Below are 11,193 nucleotides of genomic sequence, written 5' to 3'. Positions count from 1 at the left end.
CTGAAAGAAACTGGCAGCATGAGCTTTTGTAGACTTCAGTCTACTGCCTCAGATGCATTTGGACATAAAGGAAGTAGACTGAAGTCTACAAAAGCTCATGCTGCCAATTTCTTTCTTTCAGTGAGTCTCAAATGTGCTACAAGATCTCTCTACGTACAGATTCTACAGACTAACACAGCTATATCTTTGAATTCCACCAGAGGGTAAGGTAGGAATCTCAGATAGCATATGTTGGGTGATCCAGTGAAGGACAGAGTTGTGTGTTGTAGGAGACCTGTACTACTATCACCATCCCCCACCAGAAACTTAGACACTTGCTTGTTAGACTACAGTGCTCAAAATCCTTAGTCTGGCCATGCTGACTGGGGTTTCTGGGACCTGTAGTCTGAAAAGGTCTCTCTGTTCTTCATGTGCTATGGGTTGATTTTCAGCAAAGTCATTTCTCTTCCCAAACGTTTTAGCACCAATCAAAGCCTATGAAAAGATTGAGAAGATGGATTCAAATCCTCCAGCTGCAGAAACCGAGATGAACGTATCAGCTTCTCATTCGGTTGTGGAAGATATGGGTGAGCTGATTTTAAGTCCTTCGTCACCACACTCAGCATCCTGGAAAACATGAACAATACACTAATATTTAGGAGACTGGATTTAATATTCCCAGTTAATAATATCAGGTCTCGCCGCTGCAAATTCATCCATCACTCAGGATGGCATTCGGAAATATGTGCCAAGAACCCTAGTAAATTAGATTAGTGGCTCCTTTAGTGTTATACCCTTTTTTTTCTCAACAGTGGAAAACCAAACCTAGCTTTCTGAATTATATCTGCCAGAATCCCCCTGTAAGCCAGGGATTAGGTAAGGGGGAAATGAGAGCTTTGCTGAATGTAAATCTGCCCTTGCTAGAGACTATCTTCAATCCCAAAATGTCTAGTTTTGGATCAAACAAGGCACTAAAAATCATTTGCACCTGGAACTCTTCTATTCTTTGTGTTTGCATTTCCTGGGGACTTTGCTTGCCCCTTTCTTTGGAAGGCTAAACTCTATTTCCAAATGCTCAACTGCAATGCTAGAAATTTGGAGACTGAATGGTAATTTCATTTTTAACCACTAGAGGGGCCCAAAATAAAGCCACTGCTCCCCAATTAAGAATCCTGCCCTCTCAATGAAATGTTCCTTCACTCCCCAGATTTCTAGGGGTGCACTGTAGAAATAATGCAGTTTGACACCATTTTAACTGTCATGGCTCCATCCTACAGAACCCTGGGATTTGTAGTCCAGCACTCTTTGGCAGCAAAAGCTAAAGATCTTGTAAAATTACAAATCCCAGCATTCCACAGGATGGAGCTACAGCACTTAAAGCGATGTCAAACTGCATTATTTCTACAGTGTAGATGCACCCTAGCACTTAAAACTTCGATTTAGAAATTGAATTTTAGAATTTAGAAATACAGTTTAGGCATCCAAAGAAAAGAAGCAGGCAAAATTACCAAGGAAATGCAAACCCAGCAAATATATGGGTTCTGGGTGTAAAAGATTTCCAGTATCTCATGCTCTGTGATGCTAAAAATTTACAGACTAAAGAAAAATGTTATGGGGGTCCAGAATGATAAGTTTGGAGGGCAGTATCTCTATTTTACTTCCCTCAATAACTACACCCTTGAAGACCATCTAGTACAAAAATTGAATTTTTCCAGTATCTGAAGCCAGATCTTTATGAGTTGGTGCAAAATAGACACAAGCAAAAGCTCAACTCTGCTTTTGACCCAAGCTACTGATATCCTAAAGCAAGCTTAGTCTGGATTGAGTGGTTTCATTTTGCTATCCTGCTCAGTGTTGAGGCAACTACCCAGAGTCAGCCATGCAATTACTACATCAAGACTAGACTACTATAGTCCACTCTAGCTAGGGCTGCCTTAGGAGACAGTCCAGGTAATTCAGCTGGTGCAGAATCCCGCTCTTAATATTACAGTGCTTCATTACCAATTTTACAAGTTACTGGTGTGTTTCTGGGCCCATTTTAAAGTGCTGCTCTTGGTGTTTCAAGAACTAAAATAGGAGGTGGAAACCCTTAGGTCCTGGGGGTGAATCCAGTTATAGCTGACGACTGACTTGCTAATGCATGTCAATGTAGTTTAGTGCTGTTCAGTTAATATGGATGCACATGGGAGGAATGTAAAAGTGTCAAAGGGTATTGTCTTCTCAGCCTTGCCTTGTACCATTTTAATCTGGTAGTTTTTTGTTTGTTTTTTTGTGGAAGTCAGAAGCATCCCCCAGAAGATGGGACCCTCTGAAATACATGCTCTTGTCAAGAGATGTATCAACTGGAATAAAGGTAAATTAATATTGACAATAAATAGTACATTGCTAATAGGAATTGGGGGTGGGGGTAGTTTATGACTGTTTCCTAGACAGAATTTGAGAAAGTTAGTAGAATCCTTACTTCAGCTCATCCCAATTCAAATACCAAATGGCCAATAATATACTGAGATGGCCTTGGGAAAGTTACCTTTGGGAACTACAACTCTCATCAACGCCAGTCACCATGTTGTCTGGGAGCTGTGGTCCCCAAAAGTAACATTTCCCAGCTCTGTTTCTGCAATGCCAGAAAGCATCTGTTGTTGTTCTGAAAGCATAAGAAGGCCTTCATTGGCAGAAGAATTCACTTCCAAATCAGGGATATATCAAGGAAAGGTTTCTACCGATCATTTTAGCTATGTCCATAATTATTTTAAAAGAAATGGATAGGAGAAAGGGATAATGTCTAGCGAAAGCAGATATTACAGACTTCCTAGGCCTATTCCATTTCATATTCCAGGTGTAAGCATTTCATTCTTCACTGTCCTCACCATAACCACCCAAAATTCTCTGTACACGGCAAAAAGGAAAGATACATCGAACCATTTTCTTCTGTTTAAGGTGTCAGTATTTAAACAGCCACCTGCAGCACTTACAGCAAAGTGGTACAGTCCCAGTAGACCACTACCATGTACTTTTCAAAAGGTTTGAACTGGTTTTCACAAAGTGGGTCTCAGGGATCCCACTGAAAGCAGCGGTAGGCAACTGGTGGCTTCCACATCACTGGAGTGCAGACTCTGCCCAAGGTTTTAATACAGATGTTCATTGCATTATCTATGGTAATGGGAAAGGATGGATAGGTTTTAATACCTTGTACAGAGCTCCTTTGATCCAGCGTGATATAGTGGTTTCCCCTACTACTCTGGAGATCAGGGTTCAACATGGTCAACTGCTCAACCATGGAAGGTCACTTGGGCAAGTCACACACTCGCAGCCCCAGAAAACTCCATGATAGGTTAGTCTTAAGGTCACCATAAGTTGGAATTGACTTGAAGGCAGCCTTGGTGGCACAATGGTTAAATGCCTATACTGCAGCCACTTTCTCACAAACCACAAGATTGTGAGAATAATAATAATAATAATAATAATAATAATAATAATAATAATAATAATAGAGTTTATTTATAACTTCCCACCTCTCCCAATTGGATCGAGGCGGGATCACAACAGAGTTTTAAAAATACAATTAAAGCATTACAATATTATCACACAAGTTAAAACCACAGTTAAAAACATAAAATCATAATCAAATCTGGGTTGACTCAGCAACCTTTCGTAGGTCACTAAAATGAGTGCCCAGCTTGTTGAGAGCTTACATTTTGTAAACTGCTTAGTACAGTCGGCACTCTTTATAGGCGGGTTTGCGTTCTGCAGCTTTGAGCTTATGCGGAAGGCAAGCCCCAGTAGAAATAATGGAGCATGAACTCGTACCCAGTGTGCTGCTGCGAACACGCCCCCCATTATTTTCTGTGGGGCTTGAACATACGCTCTTTTCCCCATACATGGGGGGGGCGCATCCAGAATGGATCCCCCATGTATGGGGAGGGCAGACTGTACATTGGTAAGTGGTACAGAAATGTACTTGCTATTGGTGTTACTAAGGCGTGCAACAACACAGAGCTCCTTTAAAGGCAGAAAGGGAACCTGGACCAGATTCACTACCCCACTGACATGGAATCTCCTGTTGACTGAAACCCCTTCAGGAGCAAGAAAGTAGATGAGTGAGCATTAGGTAACTAGGAGAACAAATAGTACTGGGATCTCAAGGTTTGGAAATGTTACTTTTTTGTTTGGCCTACTGTATAATTCCCATGGTTCCCTCCAGCCAGCACCGTCAGAGGCAATGGTGGCTGTGGGATTCAAGGAGCTGTGGTCTTCCAAAAAAGTAACATTCCCAAGCTCTGCAGCATCTAATGGAAGAGCTCCGTGGGGCCTCTGGTGAAGTATTGTTTCTCTCCCTGAACACTTGGGTACATAGATCAGACTGTTCCTTTTACTTCATACAGTGATCCCCAACAGACCTGCCTTGGCCAAGATTGTGGTGGAAGGTTCCATAGCCTTCATTTTTGCTCTTCTGATTGGAATCGTTGCATGGTGCTTCCTTCAGTAAGTATGTCAGCATCTGATGTGCTGTTGTTGCTGGGGAAAAGCCATAGCCATAGTAGAATACATGTCATGGAGGCAAAAAGTCCCGGGGGTCAATTCTGACATCTCCAACAACTGCTGGGGGAAACTGTTTTGTGTTGTTTTTTTAATCTCTTTTAAGTGTATTTTTAAAATTGCTTTAAAATTGTTAATAGTTCTGTTGTTGTTGTTTTAATGTTGACCCTTTTGTATGTTTTTTAACTATATCATGCCTTTCTCTTTCAGATCAAAAGAGAGCAAATTAAGGAAGCTGGGCCCACAACTCAAGCCCCATGCTAAAAAAAATTTCTTCTTGAGGCAAATCCAGAAGGAGAAAGAGAGAGCCAAAAGGAAGTTGTTGAAAGAAAAAGGTAAGTAAGTAATGCACCTGGAGATTAATTTGTTTTAGCGGTTTTAAAAAATGGCCAAACAAGTTTACTCTTCCTGGGTTATTGTTGGATCATTGTGAATTGCTGGGGGAAGATACACATACAGTAGTAGCAATAGATGTCAGTGGAATGGCAAATCCACACCAGGTTTTCATTCGCATAAAGGAGCTGAACATTTATGAATAGATGCTAAATATGCTTTCTGCAGGGCCACCTTATTTGACACACAGTGCCTTGGCAATGTCACCTTATAGGGCTTCTGTGGTGATGCAAACAGAAAGAAAATCCAACCTTCTAGCTCCTCTCCCTTATTACTGTCAAGTTTTACAGCTGGCCCTCTGTATCCACAAATTCTTTATGCACAGGTTTAACCATCCACTGCAGAAAATGTTTTTTAAAATACATAAATTCTAAAAAGCAAAGCTTGATGTTGCCATTTGATGTAAGTGACATCATTTTACTACACCATTGTATTTAATGGGATTTGGTATCCATGGGAGTTCCTGGAGCCAAACCCCTGGAGATACCAAGTGCTCACTATATAACAGAAGCTGTAATAGTGACAATATAGGAAGGCAGTTTTAGTCCCAAGAGCCATTGTAGTGTAGTGGTTGAATGTTGGACTATGACTCTGGGTGCAAATGCACACTCGGACATAGAAACCCACTGGGTGGCCTTGGCCACGCCACACTGTCTCAGACAATGGCAAAGGCAAAGCCCCTCTGAACAAATCTTGCCAAGAAAACCCCATGATAGGTTCGCCTTAGGGGTGTCATAAGTCAGAAATGACTTCAAGGCACACAACAACAACAACAACTGTAGTCCCTTTTTACAGGTGTTATTAGGACCTGTTGAGTCCAAAGCCTCAGAAGGTCAGGGGGTTGAGAAGCTCAGCAACTAGATTCATTGTCACACTATGTCCTTACTTGGTGCCACTTTATTTCCATGGGGCCAGCTAGATTGGAAGCAGTATTCTTGATCAGTGAGTCCCAAACTTTGATCCTCCAGGTGTTTTGGAATTCACCTCCCAGGATCCCTGGACAAAGGCTATGGTGGCTGGGTTGTGGAAGTCCCAAAATTCCTGAAGAAACCAAGTTGGGGAGTTTCTGTCCTAGATGGTAACTCTTAGTAAAGTGCTAGTACTTGACTATGTAATCTCTCCTGGCCCAACTCTGCCCCAAAATCTGATGGGAATGTCATTCAGGTCCAGCTTTGGCCTACAATGAGGTATGACCAACCAGAGAGGACCTTAGCTTTATCCTCCCTGTTTCTCTATGAGTAACATCTGCTTTAGATGAAAATGTAATTTTGCACAAAAGAAAGAGGTGTGCACTTTGCTTTTTAGGAGAATAGTGACCCCTGGTGAGTTCTGGAAATGCAATTCTCCATTCTGGGATTTAGAACAACAATAACAGTGGGACACTGGGGGAGATTGCATGGTTTGCAGACAAAAGTCTTAAAAGCAAGAGAAGCACACTTTCTTCCCTTGGCTTAGGTGGAAAGGAAAGCATCCAACAAAAATGGTGCAATGCATTTAAGACTGAGCTCAGACACGAAAGTTATCCAGTTTTCTAAAATGTTCTGTATTATATTGTAGGTGAGGAGGCAGCTGCTGCCAAATTTGATGATGAAGAAGAAGAACCTGTTGTGAAAGAAAAGAAGAAGAAGAAAGGGAAAAAGCATGCAATCAAGAAAAAACTGGGTAAGCTTAAGAAAGTTGCAAAATCAAAGGCCGTGCAAAAGCAGGTTGGTAGAATCAAGAAAGCTGCAAAATCAAAGGCCGTTCAGAAGCACATTGGTAAGATTAAGAAAGCCGCGAAATCGAAGGCTGTTCAGAAACAAGTTGGGAAGATTAAAAAAGCTGCAAAATCAAAGGCTGTTCAGAAACACATTGGCAAAATTAAGAAAGCAGCAAAATCGAAGGCCGTTCAGAAGCAGGTTGGTAAGATTAAGAAGGTTGCGAAATCGAAGGCGGTTCAAAAACAGGTTGATAAGATTAAGAAGGCAGCGAAACCTAAAGTCATTAAAAAGCACGTTGGGAAGATTGTGAAAGCTGTGAAATCAGAGCCTGTCCCAAAGCTTGCAGGTAAAGGTAAGAAAGAAGAGAAATCCAAGGCTGCGGAGAAGACCAAGAAGGCATCCAAGGTAAAGCCCAAAGAAACAAAGCTCTTTAAGATGAAGGAGGAGGAGGAGGAGGAGGAAGAAGAGGAGGAGGAGGAGGAGGAAGAGGAGGAGGAGGAAAAGGTTTCCAAGAAGAAAAAGATAGCGAAGCAATCGAAAAAGAAAGAGGAAGGTGGGAAAAAGAAGGAGGAAGGCAGGAAAAAGAAGGCGGAAGGTGGGAAAAGTAAAGGAAGCCAAAAAGGAAGCCGCAAAAAGGTCAAACGTAAGAAAAAGCAGGAAGAGTCAGAAGAATCTGGGGACAGTGACTAGAAGACGGAAGCAAACAGAAAGGCCAGACCTGGATCAAGAATAATAGAGTGTCATCCCAAATGGAAAGAGGAATGGCTTCTATAGGTGAGGTCTTCTCCACTTGCCAGATGTTCAGAAAGAGGAGAAATGTCTTTTTTCAAGCAGTTCTTCTCCTCATGGTAGAGAACATTGAGCTGCCCCCTAGTGATGACAACAGTGAATGCACATCTAATGTTGGTGTCTAAAAGGAATTGTTTGATAAAGGGGAGGGTTCTGTTTCCTGAAAGCATGAAGCATGTCTTCTTCAGGAAGTGTAATAGATTTTTTAAAGTATTTTTAAAGGTTATTTAGGTTAGAATACTAACTATTGATCCCCAAACCACTCACCACTGCCCAGCATTGCCCTCTGGTCTCATCTAGGACTAAATCCATTCTTGGCTTCTCCAAATCAATATATTATCGAGATGATCATGAACCCCTGGTGTAAAATAAAATCGTATTGGTAATCAATGGATGCAGCTTGTGTTTCATAGGAAAGCATAGTTGTATTTTTCTTTCAACTGATGTGGAAGCCAAAACTCCTCACGGCTGATAGTTTACTGGGTAAACAGGATAAAATCATAGAACCATAGAAACACAGAATCATAGAGTTGGAAGAGACCGCAAGGGCCATCCAGTCCAACCCCATTCTGCCATGCAGGAACTCTCAATCAGAGCATCATGGACACATGACCCTCCAGCCTCCTTTAAAGACCTCCAAGGAAGGAGATTCCACTACACTCCAAGGGAGTTTGTTCCATTGTTGAACATCCCTTACTCTCAGGAAGTTCCTCCTAATGTTGAGGTGGAATCTCTTTTCCTGTATCTTGCCTCCATTGTTCCATGTCCTAGGCTCTGGAGCAGCAGAAACCAAGCTTGCTCCATCCTCAGTGTGACACCCTTCAAATATTTAAACAAGGCTATCACATCACCTCTTAAGCATCTCTTCTCCATGCTAAACATACCCAGCTCCCTAAGTCTTTCCTCATGAGGCATGGTTTTTAGACCCTTCACCATTTTGGTTGCCCTCCTCTGGACACGCTCCAACATGTCAATATCCTTGTTGAATTGTGGTGCCCACAACTGGATGTAGTATTCCAGGTGAGGCCAGGTCAAAGCAGAATACAGTGGCACTATTACTTCCCTTGATCTAGACACTGTTGTCCCCCAGGGAACAGAAAAGTTTGTTGACTCACACAGAGACACACAGAACAAAGGCAAAGTCAGAGGTTTATATATTAAGAGTTTAGACAAATAAATTCCTGTTGCACAAAAGCAGCCAGTCTCTTCCCTTCCTATCAGCTTTGGCCAGTTCCTCTCTCACATAGTTCACAGATGGGCTGAGAGGTGTGGGCAGACTACCAGAGATCTCTAGTCAGACCTGAATCCCACTTGAAACCTTGAGGAGCCCCTGCCAATCAGAAAATATGGGTCCATATGGACCTGTGATCTGACCAAAAGCAATTGGTAGATCTGTTGCCCCAGACAGCCATGAATCTGCTCTTTTACAGCTAGTAATCTCCTATTTAAATACTAACCATGGGTGCATCTACACTGTAGACGTATTGCAGTTTGACACCACTTGAACTGCCTTGGCTCCATCCTACAGAATCCTGGGGTTTGTTGCTTGGTGAGACACCAGCACTCTTTGGCAGAGAAGGCAAAAGACCCTGAAAATGTCAAATTCTGGGATTACATAGGCTGGAGCTAGAGCACTTAAAGTGGTGTCAAAATTCATTATTTCAACAATGTAGATGCATCCCTGAGTTTTTGGAGTTGGAGGGATGCTTGTTTGTTTGGATTTGATTGTGTCTTCCTGCATGGCAGAAGGTTGAACCACATAGCCCTTGTGGTCTCTTCCACTTCTATGATTCTATGATTCGCTTTGCCCTATGAGAAACTCATAGGAATAGGTATGGGTTTTTTCTCTTCTGGAGTGCTGAACAGGGTGAGCAAGAAGGCCTACTTGCAATGTTCTTTACTAAATGTAACTCTTTCATGACTATGTGGAGCTGTGCAACAGCATTCTGTGAATCATGCAGTTCCTCACCAACTTTCAAACCTCTACAACACTGGTAAAACACCGCTGGCTGTTTTATATTCATTGACAGATCCTAAATACCTGAAGTCACCAGATCCATCTGATCTTAAAAGCTTAGTTGGATCAGGCCTGGCTAGTACTTGGATAAGAGACTGTCAAGGAATACCAGCACCATGGGCTCTGTTTTAGAGGAGGGCAATGACAAACCATACCTGAGAAAATCTAAGCCTATGAATTGTCATAAGGAAAGTGTATGCACACACACATATTCATTGACTGACATCCCAGAGCACCAATTACGATTCATTGCTGTGAATATATTCCATTGATGACTATACTCCATTAGCTCCCTCTGACAATCTGGACATACTCAAGGAAAAGCGGTCTTGCCATGGCTAGTAGTTATGACAGCTGTGTAGATCCTACATGTATAGCATGGCTGGGTGACAACATGAGGAGGAGAACACTCCCTCCATTTGTTGCATTTAGGCCTGTGGATGGCCATGTATTATCGGTGGTCATGTTGACTTTGGTTTGATCCAGCAGGTCTCTTTTAATCCATCTCTGCAAGAATTTAAAACTCTTGGTGAAAAAATGTAAACTCCCTCCCTTGTCATTTTTCTTTCTTTATCATTTATTTGAGCACTACTGTGAGAATCAGTCTTTCCAAATACTCCAAAGGAGTATTTAGATCCCAGCTGATCTAAGCAGGGTCTGTCCTGGTAAGTAATTCAATGGGAGACTGCCAATGAATACCATGTGCTGTAGGCTCTGTTTCAGAGGAAGGAACAGGTCACACCACCAGTGAAAACCCTATGAAATTCATGGGGTCACCATAAGTTAACAGGCAATTTGAACACACAAAAATACACAGAGAGAGAACTTGTATAAGTAGTATCCAAGTATTGCCACTAGGGAGAGCCAACATCCTATCCCAAACCTTGCATCAAGCTTTGCTAGGCAAAATGAAATCCTATCTTTCCCTCCTTTCCAATAAAGACTGATAAGTTGATTACCTGATTTATTCATTTGATCTCTTCACATACTGATAGATTCATGCCACTCGATTCCCCTGGAACAAATCCAATTATAACAATTGAAATGTAAGGATTTAAATCACATCTAGTTTAACAATTAAGCAAAACTTTATTTTTAAAAAAATAGATTAAAAAATGAAAATATATTTCATTTATTTAAAGTGTCTTTATACCACTTTGTGTTTGGGGTATGTTTTATCAGTCCAGTCTCCAGATGTTTAACTATGCCATGTGTGAAGAGATGCATGCCTTTATCTGCCTTGAATCTCCTACTGTTCAGCTTCAATAGCTGATCCTATTGAATTCTAATATTATTAGAGAAAGAGAGAGAGAATGTGGCATAGTGGTCTGAGTGTTGGACTAGGACACTGGGAGACCAGGGTTCAAATCCCACTGGATGTTATCTTGGGCAAGCCATGCTCTCTCAGCTTTAGAGGAAGGCAATAACAAATCTCTTCTGTACAAATCTTGTGATGAAACTCCTGTTTTAACAACTATTATGGTATACTGGCTTGAATGTTGGATTAAGTCTCCAGGAAACTCAGGGGTGCATCTACTCTGCAGAAATAATGCAGCTATAGCTCCATCCCATGGAATCCTAGGATTTGTAGTTTTACAAGGTTTGCGGCCTTCTCTGCCAAAGGGTGCCGTTGCCTCACAAAATGACAAATCCCAGACTTCTGTAGGATGGGGTCCTGGCAGTTAAAGTTGTGTCAAACTACATTATTTCTACAGTATAGATGCACCTCAGGTGACCTTGGCAAAGTCACTCTCTCTCAGCCTAAGGGGAAGGCAATGC

The 11,193-nt window shown here is 41.8% G+C and overlaps 1 protein-coding gene across 1 annotated transcript; it reads left to right on the top strand.

Annotated features, from left to right (window-relative positions):
* The first annotated feature begins 526 nt into the window (after positions 1-526).
* LOC121937143 (axoneme-associated protein mst101(2)-like) lies at positions 527-7,522 on the top strand. The gene is made up of 6 exons (XM_042480077.1): positions 527-566; positions 2,258-2,332; positions 4,362-4,461; positions 4,726-4,850; positions 6,466-7,013; positions 7,406-7,522. Exons 1-6 carry the CDS (start codon positions 527-529, stop codon positions 7,520-7,522), a joined length of 1,005 nt encoding a protein of 334 aa, XP_042336011.1.
* The last annotated feature ends 3,671 nt before the right edge of the window (positions 7,523-11,193 follow it).

This window comes from Sceloporus undulatus, chromosome 7, assembly GCF_019175285.1.
Source record: "Sceloporus undulatus isolate JIND9_A2432 ecotype Alabama chromosome 7, SceUnd_v1.1, whole genome shotgun sequence".
NCBI lineage: Eukaryota > Metazoa > Chordata > Lepidosauria > Squamata > Phrynosomatidae > Sceloporus > Sceloporus undulatus.
The sequence above is the reverse complement of the archived record's forward strand: the minus strand, read 5'-3'. Positions and strand labels throughout refer to the sequence as shown.

What these genes read in the sequence shown, in the direction of transcription:
- LOC121937143 (XM_042480077.1), top strand. Translation starts at nt 527, where the DNA reads ATGAACGTATCAGCTTCTCATTCGGTTGTGGAAGATATGG. An exon ending in TTCGGTTGTGGAAGATATGG is followed by an intron (nt 567 to 2,257) that starts GTGAGCTGATTT and finishes TTTTTGTGGAAG; the next exon opens with TCAGAAGCATCCCCCAGAAG. An exon ending in GTTGCATGGTGCTTCCTTCA is followed by an intron (nt 4,462 to 4,725) that starts GTAAGTATGTCA and finishes TTTCTCTTTCAG; the next exon opens with ATCAAAAGAGAGCAAATTAA.